Source organism: Drosophila nasuta, chromosome 2R (genome assembly GCF_023558535.2).
Source record: "Drosophila nasuta strain 15112-1781.00 chromosome 2R, ASM2355853v1, whole genome shotgun sequence".
Classification (NCBI taxonomy): Eukaryota; Metazoa; Arthropoda; class Insecta; order Diptera; family Drosophilidae; genus Drosophila; species Drosophila nasuta.
The window spans coordinates 5590135-5609806 of record NC_083456.1 but is presented as its reverse complement, the minus strand read 5'-3'; the positions used below and the strand labels follow the sequence as shown (position 1 = coordinate 5609806).

Here is a 19672-nt window from a genome sequence, read left to right as displayed (position 1 = left end):
AATGCAGGATAGGATTACAAATCAATTCGCCTAAAATTACACGGTTTCCTGGCATTTAATCAAATAATATCAAAAGCATTACTCTTGGCAAATATTGATTTTTGTTTGTTGATATTAGCATATCTGCTATAATCGCAATTGATATTCCGGTAAAAAGTAGCTTAAGCTTTACAGATTTCCAATTTGATGATTAATATAATTACTGTAATTATAACGAATATTTTACTGAGGGCTGCACGCTAAAAGCTTAACAACTTTAACAATATTATTCTGAAATAATACTGAAAACAATGCGGCATAGCACAATAAACTTATTGCGTCAATGGGCTTGACCTCGTCAGCCGTTTTTCAAATTCGTATGATTAGCTATTAACACATATAATTCACATTTTATTCACTCGTAATTGTATATTTAATCTGCCTATATAATTTAAAAATTATTCTCAATTAGCTAGGCAACAATCTGATGTATCTATTTAGAATTGCAAATGGTGTACTTCAAACAATTACATCGCTGCTTAATTGTATTAAATTCTTGATTAAATATAAATGCCTTCAAATATTACTTCCTCTGCAATCATGTGGAAGATCGCAAATGGAAAACTATGCTAAAATACTTGTAATATATTTATTTATAATACGTAAGTATGCTAGTTTTTCTTTGTATTTGTAATTACATTCTTAGAATTATCAGGCCTGTCGTCATCTTGAACTTGAATTATATTAATAGCCTCTAAATTAATTATCAAGACTACAAGCGGCAACATCTCTTAAGAGTCTGAATAAGCATTGTGTGTGACATTAAATTTAGCTAGTTTCCATGGTAAATTCCGTTCTGGACAACTTGGTAGCTTGCCTTACCATGTTGCCGTGTTAACTGTGAATTATGTAATGACCAAACAGGCAGCACTTGGCATGTAAATAACTTGGCAGATGCTAGATTCCATTTTAGTGCCAGTTTAGAACATCATTTAAGTTGGATTATATTAAGATCAAAGAGCTATACCCAATTTACTCCTGGTTATCTTAGTAATGCATTAAAAATAATGTGAACAGCATAAAAACAAAAACCAGTTTAATTAATATTGGTTTATGTACAATTTTGAAGTACAGCCCGGCCTGTCTGTCTTACCCTAAAGAAGATTTAAAATTTGTACTGTATTGTTTTGTCTTATTAAGGACGTTTTTCGGCATTCTTTTTGGTGAACTCCTCAGCCGTTTTCATAAACTTTTTGTTATCCTTTACGTACTCTTCCGCCAAATCGGAACGCAGTGGATGCTCGGGCTGGGGACTATGCACAATTTCAATCAAAGATTGAAGAACCTGCTCGGTTCTTGTGGTTGGCTTCCAGTTGTCGGCTGTGATAATTGGGAGGCAGACTTCGCCCTTCTCATTGATATTGGGATGATAGATCTGCGTTTTAAAGAGTATCTTTGGTGGCAAAAAACGGATATTGAGTTGGAAAACTAATCTGAATGCGAAATGCGCCCTTATTATAAGGTGCTTTCTCTGGCACTAAAAGTCCTGTCCACAATAGCAACGATTCGTCCGAGGCTTCAATGTTGCGCAGAATTTTCGATTTGGAAGCTAAAATATCGCTCAGTTCGCGACTCAAACGACGTGAAGCAGACATTTTTTTGGTTGTGGTTTTGTATTTTAAACTTTTTTTGTGGACAACAGTTGTTAATTTTCTAAGTACAAACAAATTTAGGTATTATTGAAAAGCTTTTGACAAGCCTATTGTGTGCTTAAAAATAGTTAGCAGTTTTAAGGCCCCTTTTATAAACTCATATTGAGGTTTTTTTTTATTGTAAAGTTCATTTTCAAAATAGCAGATCTCTATTGTCATCAAACATACTTTCCCATAACTTAAGCTTAGGCCATTCAGGTATATCAACAAATTTCAAATCATCGCTAATATTTAAGCACTTGATTGTATCATCGGTCTTTCGCGCAGGATCCCAAGTGATCATATCCATGTCATTAATTTTGGAGCTGTTGGGATTACCGGTAGTCGCAAACTGTGTCCAGATGCCCACAGTGCGCTCAATATTGCGATACTCACGACTTTCCTTGGGTAAGCGACGAGCCAGCAAACTACTGAACAGATAGGTCAAATCATCGGCATGACTCACGCCCTTTACTCCACGCCCAAACCGCATTAGGCGATAAGGAAATATTAGCTCTTCCGAGTCGAAATCATAGCGATAGAAGTAGACGGGTGAACCAGCTCCATAAGCATGACGGGAACGGACCACTCGCAAAGCCGGAAATATGAAAAAGTACATAGAGCACACCTGTAAATACGAAGAAAAGAAAATATTAGAAAAACTTGCTAAAGAAGGATATTCCATTGCCCCAAAAAAAAATTATGTCTAAATTTGAGAGTAAGTATTTCTAACGTTCGCTCATTTAACCTTTTTATGTAATCGAAACCACAAATTATCCACATAATTCCTGAATGGAACTAATAATAATCATTTTCCCTGAATGAATATGGATTGTGTCAACATTTATAACAATCTACCCATTAAAAAACAGTCTAAGAAAGTCGAGTGTGCTTGACTGTGATATACCCACTACTCATTTAGAATAAAACAAAATAGTGCGCCATTAATTTAAGTGTTCCAAAAAAAAATATATAATACCATTTACATTGAGTACAAAATATACCAGATTGTCAGCCAAAGCAACTTTGTCCCCTAGTAAATAGACGTTTTCCCATACAAAAGTATCTCTTAAATAACTTCTACAACTCTTAAACGGACAGACAGACTGACATGGCTATATAGTCTCGTCTGGTGACGCTGATCAAAAATATATATACTTTATAGGTTCGCAGATGTCTTCTTCTACCTGTTACCTACATTTCCTGGATTCACTACTTAATTGAATTATTATTTTAGCAAAATGAAGCTTGACGATATTGAATGAGAGCATCGAAATCAACATTGCATTTGAAGCCTTTTGACAACTTACATCCATGTAGTTATCGGGCGAAGCCTTTTCACCTGTAACATGTGCTTTCCTGATCTTTTTAGCCCATTCTTCAATCTTTTCTTGATTGACTTCCGCCAACTCCTTCGGAACAAATGAAGTGCCGGCATCTAATTGCGTTGTAATCTGTGGCATTGCTTTAAGCACTGAATGAAACAAAAAGAAAATGAAAAACTCTTGATTTTCGAGGTATTTAAGTGGACACATACCTGACATAAAGAACAAACCCTCATATGAAGTGTTGCCAATCATCATGGGAATAGAGTTGCTCCACGCGGTTTTCATCATATCGAGTGGGTGCTTGGGCACCACACATTCGGGCGTGGCAAAGGGTTCCAAGGAGGGTGCGAAGGCCAACAAATCGTTATTGGCGCGTTCTTGTGGAGTCAGAACATTTCCCTCAACACGTATCAAATCTCCAGCCTTGACATTTTGTAGGAAATGCAGAACATCCTTGTCATTATTGTCACCCTTGTATCCCGCCAGTTTGGCAATTGTGTATGCCCGATGAGTAATGTCACCATTGTAGCTACAAGGAGCGATAGCGCTTCCTGACTGTAAGATGCCACGATGGAAGAGACCCTGAGTCTGATCTGTCAGCATCATATAGTGAGTAGAGGTACTGCCAGCGCTTTCGCCAAAGACAGTGATGCAGTCGGGATCTCCGCCAAAGCTGGCACAGTTATTCTTGATCCACTTGAGTGCCATCACCTGATCCTTGAGACCCGCATTGCCGGGCACATTCAATCCAGGTGTCTTCAAGCTGAGGAATCCTTTTTGAATTTATGTGAATAATTAGAAGAAAGTTTCGTTGAGAGTATATTTACATACCCAAAGCACCCAAGCGATATTGGATGGCCACCAGCACTATGTCCTCTTTAATTAAATAGTCAGGGCCGTACCACTCACGAGTGGCTTCGCCTGCAAGAAATCCTCCGCCATGAATCCAGATCATGACTGGGCGTGGCTTGGCAGGTTTTGGCTGTCATGTAGGATAAAAAGTGATCACATTCAGGAGCGAATAGATACAAATGTCAGTCAACTTACATTGTTGGTGTAGACATTTAAGTAGAGACAATCCTCGGCACCCTCCACCTTGTCGAACACAAACTGCACCTGCACCGCCTTCTCTTTGGGCTGACTGCAATCTCGGATGCCCTCCCATGGCGTCGGCCTTTGCGGCGCCCTGAAACGTAGCTCTCCAATGGGTGGCTGGGCATAGGGTATGCCCTCGAAGCTAAAGTAGGGCACATCGTAAATGGACAACCGCTTAACACCCCGCACCTTGCCATATTCCGTATCGGCGATGACCGACTCGTTGGTCGTCTGGCGATATTGTTGTATTTTATGCTCGATGGTACTGTGAAAATTATTATTATAATACGTATAATAATCCGTGTAGACATATGCAACAGAACTAGTTATTTTTATCAATCCTGAACACATGAATGTAGAAGATATTAATTACAAAAATTACATATGGGCATTTCTCAGGGTCGCGAACGTACGTTCGTACGAGATAAATTAAAAAAATAAAATCGAAAACAAACGTTTCCTGAAACTTTTTTTTTACTCTTCGATAGCATTTGTTTAGCTCTTTGGTTAGTGTAAATTATGGGGCTTATCGGTCGCGAACGTACGCAAAACGAAAGTCGACTTTGGCTTAATACAGTAAAATGCAAAAACTCTGCGAATTGAGACGGAATATTTTAATGAAATAACTTTACTTTTAAAATAGAATCATGTAGCTTTCTATTAAGTCTACTCTCAAGAAAATATCTCCATTTATTTATTTTTAATTTAATTAAGTTCCGGTCGCGAGCGTACGGTCGCGAACGTACGATTTTTCCATGTTGTTTTATTTATTAAATTTTTATTTTTACCACAACTTTTTTTTATTAATAACTTCATATTTCATAAAAACAAACGGATTTAACTCAATTTAATGTGTCTAATAACATTTAAAAGCAAAAAAAATAAATTTTTATTAAAAATGAAATATGTACTGAAATTTATTAATAGCAAGAAAAATATGTAATAAATAATAAGTAATAACTAACAAGTAATAAGTAACTGCAAACGACATAGTTTTCAAAACAAAAACAAAAAATGTTTTTTTAATCCATGCGACGCTAGTAAAATCGACATATGCTTATAGGTAAGGTCGCGAACGTACGCTACTTTGACAATCAATAAAAAAAGATTGGTTTGAGTAACCCCAACGATTTTTTATATTTAAAATATATATACCAAAATAATTTAACACACGAAGTTTCATTCACCTGCTTGCACTTAATGCGAAGCAATTACAATAAAATGATGTTTTCGGTCGCGAACGTACGATTTGAACATAGATAAGAAGCAAAATAAAAATAAACAGTTAATTGAACATTTTTTCGCTCACTTTGCATTTTTTATCTTATTATTGGATTGCTTTTAAGAGATTTGGTAGAAAAAATGCAAACATATCTTATGTTTTCCTTGCAAACTGAAAAAATTACATTTTTTCAGTTTGCAGGCAAATTTTTTTATAAAAACAACGGAGATATGCTACGGATCCATTGTATTATAAAAATTTGGATATTTCTTTATGACATTATACAAAAAAATACGATGAATGTGAAGATTTTTTTCTTCGGTCATGGTTTACCATTTTTCAAGAATTGCCCATATTTATATTAACACACACAACTACCGATTAACAACGCACCCAGTCCCACTAAAATGTTGCAAGCTTCCTTACTTTCCATATCTCCCAGACATCACCTCATCCCTAAATTAACTTTTTAATCTGAATAAAATAAGCATACTAATAAAACGAAGTTTATTTATATCTTAGGGGCAACTTTTCCCCAACTTAGTCTACTTCAATTTTACTTTTGCGAGCTTCGAGTAACCAGCAACATTCATTTTCTTTTCATTTCACACAAGAAAAATAAATTTATGTTACATGAAATTCACAAATTTGGTCAACAAAATTATTGTCGTGACACTTATCATAGTACTTGATACTGAAGGATCCTTTGGGCAATCATATTATGCCTGCACGCAGCTATCATAGTGCAAACTATACATAACATACATATACCGCCATACGGTTTATTTCACCACACTTTATTTCATCACACTGTGCTATAATTCAACATACCATGTATTTCATCACATATGAAATTCTTTTTCTCATCGATCAAATATTTAAAAAGGTAATAATTAGGTATAGATGTACTTAAAATTATCATACTACAAGTAAAGCACAAATGTCTAATCTTTGGCTAAGGGTTGTACAAATTTATGGTGTTGGGCATTAATAGCAATCCGAAGTCTATTGTTTAATATAAAAAAATCTCGATTATTTTCTTTATATGTACTTATTTTAGATCACCATAATATCTTAGAAACTAGTTATTAATCGTTTTACACCAAAAAATGTCTAATAACATAATATTTTGCGAAATCTAAACGATTAAATTTATTTATTAAAGCTTTCTCAGAAAGAAAATGTAATAACAAATTAATGTAATTTATGAAGAAGGAAACCTACTGTCCAATTCTAAAAATATATAATTTGCTCATCTATAATATTTTTGTTAATAAGATAATAATGAAACCTTATGTATATCATTAGTATTTTTCTATCAATTATTCCAGTAAGTATAGTATTCATTAGAGTTACTAAGTGCATAGCATATTCGCAGTTTATATGCTATTTAGTATGAAACGACTCAAAGTCACGTACATTGTTGACATTTCGTTACTTGAAAATTGATCGTTCTTTGGAAAACTCTAATAAGGAATGACTTAGATTAACCCAATTAAAACAAGTAAGAAATATTGCGGTATTTTTTCAAAATATACCAAAAATACTAAAATATTTTTTGTCTCAAATGGTATTTTTGTTATTCCGATATAGTACCACATTCAAAATATACCATAGACGGCATAATATACCAGATTGTCGGCCAAAGCAACTAGCACCCCTAGTAAGTAGGCGTTTTTGCCCATGCTAAAGTATTTCTTTAATAACTTCCACAATTTTTATCTGATCACAACAACACTTACTATAAATATTATTGTACATACCAAAATTCGCAGCACTAGCTCCAAAGTTACACTTGTTATTCGATTTGATTTGCGGGGGCGGAAGTCGGCGTGGCAAAATTTGAAACAAACTTGATATGCGTGCAAACATAACAAATGCTGACGAAAAAAAATTATAGCTCCATCTCTTATAGTCTCTGAGATCCAGTGTTTCACACGGACAGACGGACATACGGACATGGCTAGATCGTCTCGGCTATTGATGCTGATCAAGAATATATATACTTTATAAGGTCGGAGATGCCTCCTTCTACCTGTTACATAAATTTCCTGCCGGCACAAAATTATAATACCCTTCTACCCTATGGGTAGCGGGTATAAAAACAACTAACTATTGACACTCACCTCAGCCGCCAGCGCATACGCTCCACAAATCCCATGTTACTATGCATGTTGAGTCGTAGTAGCGTCAAGGCTTCTAAATTTTTTGTTTCCCTTATTAGTTTAACCGTTAGCAAAATGAACTGCTACGCGACAGAACAAAACTTAAACTAAAATGAAAATATTTCTTTTGTTAATATATCGACGATCAAGCACTCAGGCCAAAGAAGTGATAATGGAAAGTATAAATGCAAATCTATACCATGTAGAATAAACCAAATATCAAAACACAATATGCAACAAAAATAAAGTATCGTGTGGTTGACTTTCAAATACCCGTTATCCATTTTAAGTAAAAACAAAACAATTATAGTAATAAATTATAGAACAAAAATATAAAAAAACGACTACAAATATGGCAACATTAAGTATAATAAGTATATTTCCAAGCAACTAAAGTTCAACTACATAGGATTTTTTATAACAACTATGGTTTTCAGTTAGATATCATTAGAAGTAAAGTTGTAATTAGTTTACCAAAATTGAAATCTGTAGCTCAAAGTCTCTTGTTATTCGGTTGTTTTTTTGCAAAACCTAAGGAAATATTTTTTTTGCTGAATAATAAAACTTTCAGGAAAGGTAGCTATATCTTCTTTTGCCTCTATTATTTCGTCTGCGATAATGACCCTGATCCAGAATGTTTACGAATATCTATTACGCACATTCCCTGTTGACACTAAACAAAAATACCTTTCTACCACATGAATGTAGTTGGGTATAAATATGAATTACATTGCGCGATAAAGTAGCCAGCGAAAATTAAGAGCCAAAACAAAGCGTTGAGTATAGATCGTCAATCGTTGAGTGGTAAGTGTGTATAGATAAGAGAGTGAGCCGTACAAAAAAGAGTTTGGTCGCCATTATTGTCGTGACACTTATTGTACCCAAATACTCTAATTGATTCCACAGTTTCGTACTTCATAGTACTTGATACTGAAGGATCCTTTGGGCAATCATATTACGCCTGCACGCAGCTATCATAGTGCAAACTATACATAACATACATATACCGCCATACGGTTTATTTCACCACACTTTATTTCATCACACTGTGCTATAATTCAACATACCATGTATTTCATCACATATGAAATTCTTTTTCACATCGATCAAATATTTAAAAAGATAATAATTAGGTATAGATGTACTTAAAATTATCATACTACAAGTAAAGCACAAATGTCTAATCTTTGGCTAAGGGTTGTAAAATTTATGGTGTTGGGCATTAATAGCAATCTGAAGTCTATTTTTTAATATAGAAAAATCTCGATTATTTTCTTTATATGTACGTATTTTAGATCACCATAATATCTTAGAAACTAGATACTAATCGTTTTACACCAAAAAATGACTAATAACATAATATTTTGTGAAATCTAAACTATTAAATTTATTTATTAAAGCTTTCTCAGAAAGAAAATGTAATAACAAATTAATATAATTTATGAAGAAGGAAACCTACTGTCCAATTCAAAAAATATATAATTCGCTCATAAATTATAGCTCTATCTCTTATAGTCTCTGAGATCCAGTGTTTCATACGGACAGACGGACAGACGGACAGACACACAGACGGGCAGACGGACATGGCTTGATCGTCTCGGCTGTTGACGCTGATCAAGAATATATATACTTTATAGGGTCGGAGATGCCTCCTTCTACCTGTTACATACATTTCCTGCCGGCACAAAGTTATAATACCCTTCTACCCTATGGGTAGCGGGTATAACAAGTAAGAAAGTAAGAAAGTGTGATACCCGCTACCCATTTTGAATAAAAGCAAAATATTGCGGTATTTTTTAAAAATATACCAAAAATACTAAAATATTTTTAGTACCAAATGGTATTTTTGTTATACCGATATAGTACCACATTCAAAATATACCATAGACGGCATAATATACCAGATTGTCGGCCAAAGCAACTAAAACCCCTAGTAAGTAGGCGTTTTTGCCCATGCTAAAGTATTTCTTTAATAACTTCCACAATTTTTATCTGATCGCAACAACACTTACTATAAATATTATTGTACATACCAAAATTCGCAGCACTAGCTCTAAAGTTACACTTGTTATTCGATTTGATTTGCGGGGCGGAAGTCGGCGTGGCAAAATTTGAAACAAATTTGATCTGCGTGCAAACATAACAAATGCTGTCGAAAAAAAATTATAGCTCTATCTCTTCTAGTCTCTGAAATCCAGTATTTACATGGCTAGATCGTCTCGGCTATTGATGCTGATCAAGAATATATATACTTTATAAGGTCGGAGATGCCTCCTTCTACCTGTTACATAAATTTCCTGCCGGCACAAAATTATAATACCCTTCTACCCTATGGGTAGCGGGTATAAAAACAGCTAACTATTGACACTCACTTCAGCCGCCAGCGCATACGCTCCACAAATCCCATGCTACTATGCATGTTGAGTCGTAGTAGTGTCAACGCTTCAAAATTTTTTTAATTCCGGTGTGCGGGTATGTGTAGCGGGTATCTCACAGTCTAGTACACTCGACTGTAACTTTCTTACTTACTAGTTTGGTTATCGTTCAATTTTATTATGTTGTCGTTCGTGGCTTTGACGTTTTTTGTATGCAATGTGTAGAAATTCCTAAATAGCAATTCAATATCTTTATATTCTCTAAAAGATCGGCAGCAAGTAACTCCTTTGAGTCGGATCGATATGAAAGGTCTAGGCAAACACCGACTAATGAACGCATCTATCCTTATCAGAGGGGGCCTCACCCTGTCAATAACTCTTCATCACTATTTATCAAAAGTATACATACTCCTCATCAGCATCAACAATCGTACTAATATAGCCATGTCCGTCTGTCAACCTAAATCCAGAGACTATAAAGCTAGAGATACAAAGTTGGTTCCCATACTCATGAATGTCATATACAGATCAAGTTTATTTTTTATTCTGACCACGCCCCTTTCCGAGAACACACTTCGAAAAAGTCAAAAATTAATCGTAGGGTATTATTCAAGCAGAATTATACATAGGTTATACAATATAACAAACAAGAATGAAATTATTGCGTCAATAAGCTTGACCTCGACAGTTGTCTATGTAATTCGCATGATAAGCTATTAACACATATAATTCATGTTTTATTCTATTGTAATTGTATATATAATCTTCCTATTCAATTTAATAATTATATTGAATTAAGTGTTATCAAATTGTCAGCAAACTGATGTTTCTATTTATAATGTAATGATTCCATTAAGTAAGTAAAAAACTACAACAAAAAAATTATAACTTTCTGTAAACTTATTAAATTTGACTTTGTTGCTTAACAACTTATATATGTATATGGTATATTAAATCCACCAATTTACTTGCAATTATTTGTAAAATTCGAAAAAAATATATGCCTACCCAAATCGAAGATATGAACAGCAAGCATATGATAATTGTACTAATAAGATATTATAATTTTGTGCTTACAGACAATATTTATAACAGGCAGAATGAAGCATCTCCGACAATATAAAGTAAATACATATATTCTTGATCAGGAACAACAGCCGAGACGATATGGCTTGTCCGATGTATCTTGTCCGTCTTTCCGTATGAACACCTGGATCTCAGAAACTATAAGAGATAGAGCTATAATTTTCGACAGCATTTGTTATGCTTGCACGCAGATCAAGTTTGTTTCAAATTGTTGCCATATCCACATCCGCCCCTGCAACTCGGTAAAAATCGAATAACAAGTACTTTTATAGCTAGTAGAATTTTGGAAAATGCAGTAATATCTATAATCATTATGATTCCTGAAAGTTTGGTACTTACTTAATAATTTGACGATTTGGCTGAAAAACTCACATATTTTGCACACTATGGTATATTTTGAATGCACTGCATCAATATACCTAAAGTAACTTTTGGTATATTTTTAATATTTTTGCGGTATATTCATTTAATTTTAAAATAAATATCGCAATACTTTGATTGGTTTAAAATGGGTAGTGGGCATCTCACAGTCGAGCAAACTTTCTTATTTGTTTTGTTTTTATTTTTAGACAACAGTTGTTAAAATCCTAAGTACAAATATATTTTGGTATTATTAAATGTCTTTGACAAGCTAGTTGACAGCTTAAATTTACAATTAACAAATTTATAGACACCTGATTCTTAGGTATTTATATTGACTTCACTTATATACAGCAAATATTTTAAATTTCATTCTCAAAATAGTAGATCCCGATTATCAACAAATAGACTTTCCCATACTTTAACCTTAGGCCATTCTGGCAAATCAACAAATTTCAAATCATCGCTGATATTTAAGCACTTGATTGTATCATCGGTTTTCCGCGCAGGATCCCAAGTGATCATATCCATGCCATTAATTTTGGAGCTATTGGGATTACCGGTTGTCGCAAACTGTGTCCAGATGCCCACTGTGCGCTCAATATTGCGATACTCACGACTTTCCTTGGGTAATCGACGACCCAGCAAACTGCTGAACAGATAGGTCAAATCATCGGCATGACTCACGCCCTTTACTCCACGACCAAACCTCATTAGGCGATAAGGAAATATTAGTTCTTCCGAGTCAAAATCATAGCGATAGAAGTAGACGGGTGAACCAGCTCCATAAGCATGACGGGAACGCACCACTCGCAAAGCCGGAAATATGAAATAGTACATAGAGCACAGCTGTAAATATAAAGAAATCAAAATCAGAGAACTATTATGAATAATTTTCTTTAAAAGAAGTTTTCCTAAAATATTTTTTTTAATTCAATAAACTTAAAAGAAGATTTTATTCATTTGCATTTATGAAATCGAAATCAAAACTTGACAAAAAAATTTCCTATCATATGTTAAGAAAACCAGTTAAGTTTAACCGGATTCAAATATTTCATTGTTATCACTTTCGTGATTTTCCAGTTCATTTAAGACTTTGTTTGACAGGCACATTTTTGTTTGAAATGTGAGTAAGTGGTAATCTAATATAATGAATATTCCACGAATATATATAAATCAACTTACATCCATGTAGTTATCCGGAGTCGCCTTTTCTCCAGAAACATGCGTTTTCCTTATCTTTTCAGCCCAGTTGCTTATCTTTTCCTTACTGACTGCTGACAGTTCTTTTGGAACAAACGGCGTACCAGCGTCCAATTGCTGTATTGCTTGTGGCATTAGCTTCACCTCTGAAAGAAACAATCTTGATAGTAAATCTCGATTCATGTGCCATTCCAGGAACACTTACCTGGCACCCAGAGCAAACCCTCATAGGAAGTGTTGCCAATCATCATGGGAATAGAGTTGCCCCATGCGGTCTTCATCATATCTCGCGGTTGCTTAGGCACCACACATTCGGGCGTGACAAACGGTTCTAAGGAAGGTCCGAAGGCAAACATGTCCTTATTGGTGCGCTCCTCTGGCGTCAGGACATGCTCCTCGACACGTATCAGATCTCTGGCCTTGACATTTTGTAGGAACTGCAGAACATCCTTGTCATCATTGTCACCCTTGTATCCTGCCAGTTTTGCAATTGTGAAAGCCCGATGAGTAATGTCACCATTGTAGGCCCAAGGAGCGATAGCGCTTCCTGACTGTAAGATGCCACGATGGAAGAGACCCTGTGTCTGATCTGTCAGCATCATATAGTGAGTGGAGGCACTGCCAGCACTTTCGCCAAAGACTGTGATGCAGTCAGGATCTCCGCCAAAGCTGGCACAGTTATTCTTGATCCACTTGAGTGCCATCACCTGATCCTTGAGACCCGCATTGCCGGGCACATTCAATCCAGGTGTCTTCAAGCTAAGGAATCCTTTATGAATTTAAGTGATTAATTAGTAGTTCATTTTCTGGAGAGTCTTTTTACTCACCTAAAGCACCCAAGCGATATTGAATGGTTACCAGTACTACGTCTTCGTTAATGAAATAGTCGGGTCCGTACCATTCACGATTGGCTTCTCCTATGATAAAGCCGCCGCCATGAATCCAGACCATGACCGGACGTGGCTTGGCAGGACTTAGCTGTCATATAAGATGAGAATAGGTTATTTTCAGGTCACAGCATCAATGGACACAACAGTCAGTCAACTTACATTGTTGGTGTAGACATTTAAGTAGAGACAATCCTCGGCACCCTCCACCTTGTCGAACACAAACTGCACCTGCACCGCCTTCTCTTTGGGCTGACTGCAATCACGGATACCCTCCCATGGCGTCGGCCTTTGCGGCGCCCTGAAACGTAGCTCTCCAATGGGTGGCTGGGCATAGGGTATGCCCTCGAAGCTAAAGTAGGGCACATCGTAAGTGGACAACCGCTTAACACCCCGCACCTTGCCATATTCCGTATCGGCGATGACAGACTCGTTGGTCGTCTGGCGATATTGTTGTATTTTATGCTCGATGGTTCTGTAGAGATGGGGAAATGTGGAATTGAATAAAAAATTAGCAAAACAATTCGTATAGGCATAGACAACAGACCTATTTAATATGATATTTTTGTCGGCCGTGAATGCGTATTAATTATTTTAATTAGCCATATTCATCTGACATTCATGAAACGCAGTAAATTGAAATTATTTTGCTGATGCTGCTGCTTTGAATGCTGTTGCAACTGTCGTTGTCGTTGCTGTGCTGTTTACCATGTCGTCAGGCCGTCAACTGGACACAGATCCAGCTCAGAGCTAGTTCATTGCATTGTCACTCAGTATGGACCACATTCACCTAACTGGGCACGTCTGTCAGTGATAAATGAACACACGGAACACACACACACCCATACTCACCCACAACTAGAGACTAACAACCCACCCAGTCACGCCACAATGCACTCAGCTCTTCGACTTCCTACACCCCTCACAACTTCCCCTTGCACTTAAAGTAGCTCTTAAATCTGCAGCATTCAGTGTTGAACTTTGTCCCTTTCGGAGTATCTCTTGTATACCAGCGAATACAATGAGACAAACGAGCCTGCAGATAAGCCAGCAACATCTACTTGTATAATAAAGCCCATATTATTTATACAATGATTTTCAGAGTAATGCCACTTATCACTCTCTTTCTCTCGCCACAGCAAAGGCAACCAAAATAATAAAACAAATAGGTACATAAAATTAACATACCCAAAGCAGAGTACTTAGGTTCAATCTCTGTATACGCTATCTATGGATATTATAAAATTGTCGCGTCATGTGTAAACAAAAATATGAAGACTATTGTTTTATTTTTATATAAAGAAAATACTCGACGATAGTCTTTTATATATTTCTAATTGCTTTAATACAGTAATTCCTAACGTAATTTATTAGAATATATAAGAAAATAAAATATTGTAAAAAAATTAGACATACAAAATCATTCAGATATTTATTATGCTATCAGATTTAAGTGATAAGAAGCAAAAAAAAAATATATTATATATTTATGAAACCTACGTTGACATCAAAAGTATGTGATAACAACGCAATTTAATTAAACAGTATATCAATTGTAAAGTAAATAAAAATGAATAGATTATTTTTATTTATAATTAGCTTTTAGTTGTCATGTGAACAATGATAGAAAGTGTCATCAACTAATTGAAACAATTATAGGCTCGAAATATTATTTTAATTGGGTTATACAATTAAATGTAATGAATAACACTCATTTAATTGTCGACGTGCTAGAAAAGTTAATTTTTCAATTAACACAGAAGTATTTGAAAATAAACTAATTGCCGACAAATAGACTACTTGGGTATATTTATATATAAACCAATAGACACGAGAATATAATACAGTATATAATGAATAATGGAATCTTAGGCTTTGGCAATAAACCATAGAATAATTACGTTATTCAGAGTACACATCAAGCACGTTCAAATTGAAATGAAACGCTTACAGCATGTTGATAGAGTAATTATAAAAATATTTGTATATAAACATGAATCAATATTTAACCCCACGAAAATAAATATTGTATACTAGCTATATAAGTTACGACTTTAATGATTTAATTATATTTGTCTATGTAAACAAATTAAGTTTATGTGGCATATCCATCGGTAACGGCAAACTATGCATTAATGAAAGGTCGTAAACAGAAAATATGTTTCTTATTAAACTGATTAAGCGATAAATAGACGACGTATATGAACGAATTAATCGAATGCTTATGGGGATATAAATTAAGGGATTATGTGACACTTTTATGAATAGCATAAAAACTTTATTGATTTACTGTAAAGAGATGACCCCAGCAATGTGAATGATATCTAGAGTATGCTATTTTTATATGTGTAGGAGAACTTTCAATAATAAAAATAATTTGAAACAATGATAAGCTAAAATTCCCCAACAAATATTGAATAATCATTTTCTGTAATTATCTGAATTTATGCACAAAGTATTGCGGCGCAATAAAAAATATTATTATTATATGTTCTTTTGATTTCTTAGTCATTTACAAGTAAACCTAATATGGAACACTTCGCGTATGGCTTCATGAACGTGTATTTTTAGAGGTGTCGGCATGTCATATTGCACAGATATGATTTGTCATACCCGAGCACTTGATTAGCTCACTGAAATTACTATGACCCAATAGGAACTTAGGTCATTCAAAGCAATAAATATGTTCTTAAGAACTTCGCAACACATCCAAACTCGCAGCGTTAATTGTATGAAATATGAATTAATTCGTCTAAACACACGATAAAATATATTATGTTTTCTGAATAAACTTAAAAATTAATATTGATCTATTTAGATTAAATGATGGCACTCACTTCAGACGCCAGCGCATGCGCTCCACAAAACCGAGGTTCTTATTCATTTTGAGAACAAACAACAAACCATATATATTTCTGAAATACGAGTATCTGGCTAATGCCGTCGAGACTGCTAAAGTTCTTTTTCGTTTTGTTTCGATTCAACGATAGTAGTATGAACTGTAACGCGACAGCGCTAAACTGAAACTGAAATACAAACTTTTTTATTCTGATGTCGACGAGTTGGGCGAACAAAAACACATGCGAAACAAGTGAGAAAAGAAAGAATAAAATGTAAGTATATATTATGTAGAATAAGGCAAATAACAGAACACAAAATATACTCGAACAACAAAAAAAGCGGCATGAAAAATAGCAAAATACTCGTACAACAAAAAAAAAGAATTTCAAGTGCGCGCTACAGCGGCTGGCGCAGATACACAGTCAAAGCTCATAGATAGTCCGGGATCGCAAAGCGTAGAACGAAGAGCGTTAAGCGTGGAGCGTGTAGAGTATAGAGTGTGTAGAGGAGAAAGAGAGGAGTAGAGAAAAAAAGTGTGGGCCGTCAACATTGCCAGTGCGAATGCGAGTGTGGCGCCTCTGGTTATGGCAGTAGCGAGTTGTAGTGGCTCGCCTAAAACAGATGAATAATTAATCAATTGATTTGCCAACAGCACAAGCCCAAACTGCATTATTAGCAACTTTTCAGCGCATGTAAACAAATACAAGTTTGAATGTCATTAACTATGTTATGTTACTTTGGTCGCCAGCGGGAGGCGGAGTATTCTCTCTCAGTGGGTCAGACACACTTGATCGTGCCGGCAATATAAACAAACACCGCACGCTGAGTGATTCTGAAGTCTCGGGTGTTGCGCAAAAAGCTTATATAGCGGCTTTAACATAAAGCTTTAAGCTCAAAGCTTTTAGGCAAACAACAGTGAGGTATCGAAATATTATTACTGCTCCCATAACCATAACATACTTATTGGGTTCTTAAATGCGCATTGTTCAGCTGGCTACAATTTATAGATTTCTAGTATGCAACATTTAACATATAGTTGAACTTAAATAACTTATCAAAAACATTAATAAGTAAGCTTTTAATAAAAACGTATTAAAAATAGTTTTATTTAAATAATATTAACAAGCTTTTTTTCTCTTATCAAACTTAGTTATAAAAATAATGTCCTTATAGTCCAGTTCTGTAATGCAATTCGGTCGATCGACTATGAAGAAGATTATTTTGTGATGGCGTCCATGGTTTAGATTTTTTTTTACATGGGTTGACTTCCAATGTGTCTTTGAAGATCTAATTTCGTGGATTCCCAAGGGGATTTTGTATTGCTATCCACCGTAAAGTAAGCAAGCATCGTCGTTGTAAAGTTTATTCCACACTTTGATACCCTCTTTTTCAGGTAGTGTTGTAACCTCAAGTTCATTTCCTATATTCATAATTTTAAAGGGATCCTTACGATCAACCGGACTCCAAAGCTCGGACTCTGTTTCGACGCAATTAGGATTTCCAGTGCGAGCAAATGTTGTAATGATGCTAACCATTCTTTGTACTGTACAAACTCCGGCCTCATTCAATTTTTCCATTTTTCTTGGGAATATGAAACCAAGCTCATCAGCATGGCAAACTCCACGTAGAATATCATCACCGCATAATTTGAGGCGCATTAAGTTGGAATTGGGTGAGTCGAAGTCAAAGCGGAACATATATGTGGGAGCAGTGGCATATGCCAGTCGAGAAAGAACCACTCTGTGCATTCCATGCAAAAAACATTTGTAGCTAAAATGCTAAAGATAGAATAAAATACCAAATATACACAGATAATTTGACGCTTACTTACATCCAAAGTCTGTATAACATTCGACTTAGAAATTGTTCTGGGTCCGTAGTGGAAGCTAATTAATTTTTGAGCATGTTCAACGCGTTCGTCGTTGGATAGGCTCACATACCGATCATACGGCAATATCAAAGCCGGCTGCTGTATAAGTAGATCAATCATGTGTCCGTTGTTGACCTTGCAGTAAGGGTACATGACCAATCCCTCAAACGAAGTATGACCCATCAACAATGGTAAATTTGTCGACCAAGCCTCTCTCATCATTTGTGCAAAGGGACGATTAAGCAAACCACCTCTTGCGCCCGTGCTACTATGTTGAGTCTCCAACGATGGCACAAAGGGATATAAATGTCCAAAGCAGCGTTTCTTAGGCCCAAATAGATGGTGGCTTACTAACTCCTCCGCGGAAAGCGAGCAAAGAAACTTTAAAACATCTGCATCTGCTGTAGATCCTTTGTAGCCCTTGGCATTAGCAAGTCGATAAGGAAAAGTCTCCGTTTCGGGCACGTTCACCCAAGGACACATCATGCAACCCGACATCATGATGCACCTTTGAAATAGATCACTTGCCTGTGGCAAGCACATCATAAAGTGCACCGAGCCAGCACCAGCACTTGTGCCCATTATTGTGATATTCTTTGCATCCCCATTGAAATGTGAAATATACTTGTTGACCCATCGTAGTGCTAGCATCTGATCATGGATACCGGCATTACCCGGAACACCCAACTCTGGATCGCTCAACCTGAGAAATCCCAGAACACACAAGCGATAACTGAAAATTACGAATACTATATCTTCGCGCATCAGATAGTCCGGTCCATACTTGCTTCGTATAGCACCATTTTCTCGGAAGCCTCCTCCATGAAAGTAGACAATTACTGGCAGTGGTTGCTTTGTAGTATCAAACTATAAGTAAATTCGAATTACACAAAATTCGTACTTTTTTAACTTTAAAACCTACATGCTTGGTATACACGTTCAATTTAAGACAATCTTCCTTCCCGAGCACTTCGCCTGTATCTCTTATAAATTGAACAGGCGGATCAGCTTCGTAACGGCAATCCAATTCCTTCCATGGCTCAGCCGGTTGTGGTGGTCGAAAACGAAGGTTTCCGATGGGTGGCTTACCATAAGGAATGCCCTCAAAACTATAGAAACTATTGCCACAATATCCGGTCTGATACTTGCCCTTCACATTCCCTATGGGCAGCTTAAGGACCTTGGTCTCTGGGCATTTCGAATAATTCAACTTGAGGCCCAGAAGCTGTAGAATTTTGATTTTGCTTTTTCGGCCAAATTTCAACATGTCATTACTGAATGATTGCGAATCGAAGTTAGGCAAAGGCAACTTGGATGCATCAACTTAATTTACTCATTATTATTCACTAAAGCTTTTTGTTGATGTTTCATAAAAAGTTGTAATAAAATACTCGAATACTTTATCAATTTAATTAAGTACGTCTATGATAGTAAGGTTAATCTATGTTACTTTCAATGAACTCAGGTAAGAAAACACATCTTATAACCGGAGACTTAGTCAATGAACTTTGTTTTCGTTTTGTTTTATTATATACTGTCTATGTTCTGATTAATTTGGTTGCCCAATAAA

General features: G+C 35.7%; 4 protein-coding genes across 6 annotated transcripts; all 4 read right to left on the bottom strand.

Annotated features, from left to right (window-relative positions):
- Positions 1–1058: 1058 nt before the first annotated feature.
- On the bottom strand, positions 1059–1634 carry LOC132784918 (ubiquitin-conjugating enzyme E2-18 kDa). The gene is given in 2 exon segments (XM_060790822.1): positions 1059–1447; positions 1449–1634. Coding segments are annotated over 2 exon segments (459 nt in total). The 3' UTR covers positions 1059–1174.
- Positions 1635–1824: 190 nt separating this feature from the next.
- LOC132784908 (esterase B1-like) lies at positions 1825–7586 on the bottom strand. Its single transcript, XM_060790806.1, has 6 exons — positions 7442–7586; positions 4046–4358; positions 3830–3980; positions 3208–3771; positions 2981–3144; positions 1825–2298 (listed from the first exon to the last, which is right to left on the bottom strand). Exons 1-6 carry the CDS (start codon positions 7486–7488, stop codon positions 1825–1827), a joined length of 1713 nt encoding a protein of 570 aa, XP_060646789.1. The 5' UTR covers positions 7489–7586.
- A 3895-nt stretch (positions 7587–11481) lies between these two features.
- LOC132784907 (esterase B1-like) lies at positions 11482–16419 on the bottom strand. Its single transcript, XM_060790805.1, has 6 exons — positions 16229–16419; positions 13554–13866; positions 13332–13482; positions 12710–13273; positions 12487–12650; positions 11482–12150 (listed from the first exon to the last, which is right to left on the bottom strand). The coding sequence occupies exons 1-6, from the start codon at positions 16273–16275 to the stop codon at positions 11677–11679; spliced, it is 1713 nt and encodes a 570-aa protein (XP_060646788.1). The 5' UTR covers positions 16276–16419; the 3' UTR covers positions 11482–11676.
- Positions 16420–17325: 906 nt separating this feature from the next.
- Positions 17326–19444, bottom strand: LOC132784909 (esterase B1). Of its 3 annotated transcripts, XM_060790808.1 has the most exons (4): positions 19025–19436; positions 18887–18969; positions 18064–18805; positions 17326–18010 (listed from the first exon to the last, which is right to left on the bottom strand). In XM_060790808.1, exons 1-4 carry the CDS (start codon positions 19367–19369, stop codon positions 17555–17557), a joined length of 1626 nt encoding a protein of 541 aa, XP_060646791.1. In that variant the 5' UTR covers positions 19370–19436; the 3' UTR covers positions 17326–17554. The 3 variants fall into 3 exon arrangements, with proteins under 3 accessions (XP_060646791.1, XP_060646790.1, XP_060646793.1); XM_060790807.1 differs by having other exon boundaries at positions 17327–18010; positions 18064–18969; positions 19025–19433; XM_060790810.1 differs by having other exon boundaries at positions 17800–18002; positions 18064–18969; positions 19025–19444.
- Positions 19445–19672: the final 228 nt, after the last annotated feature.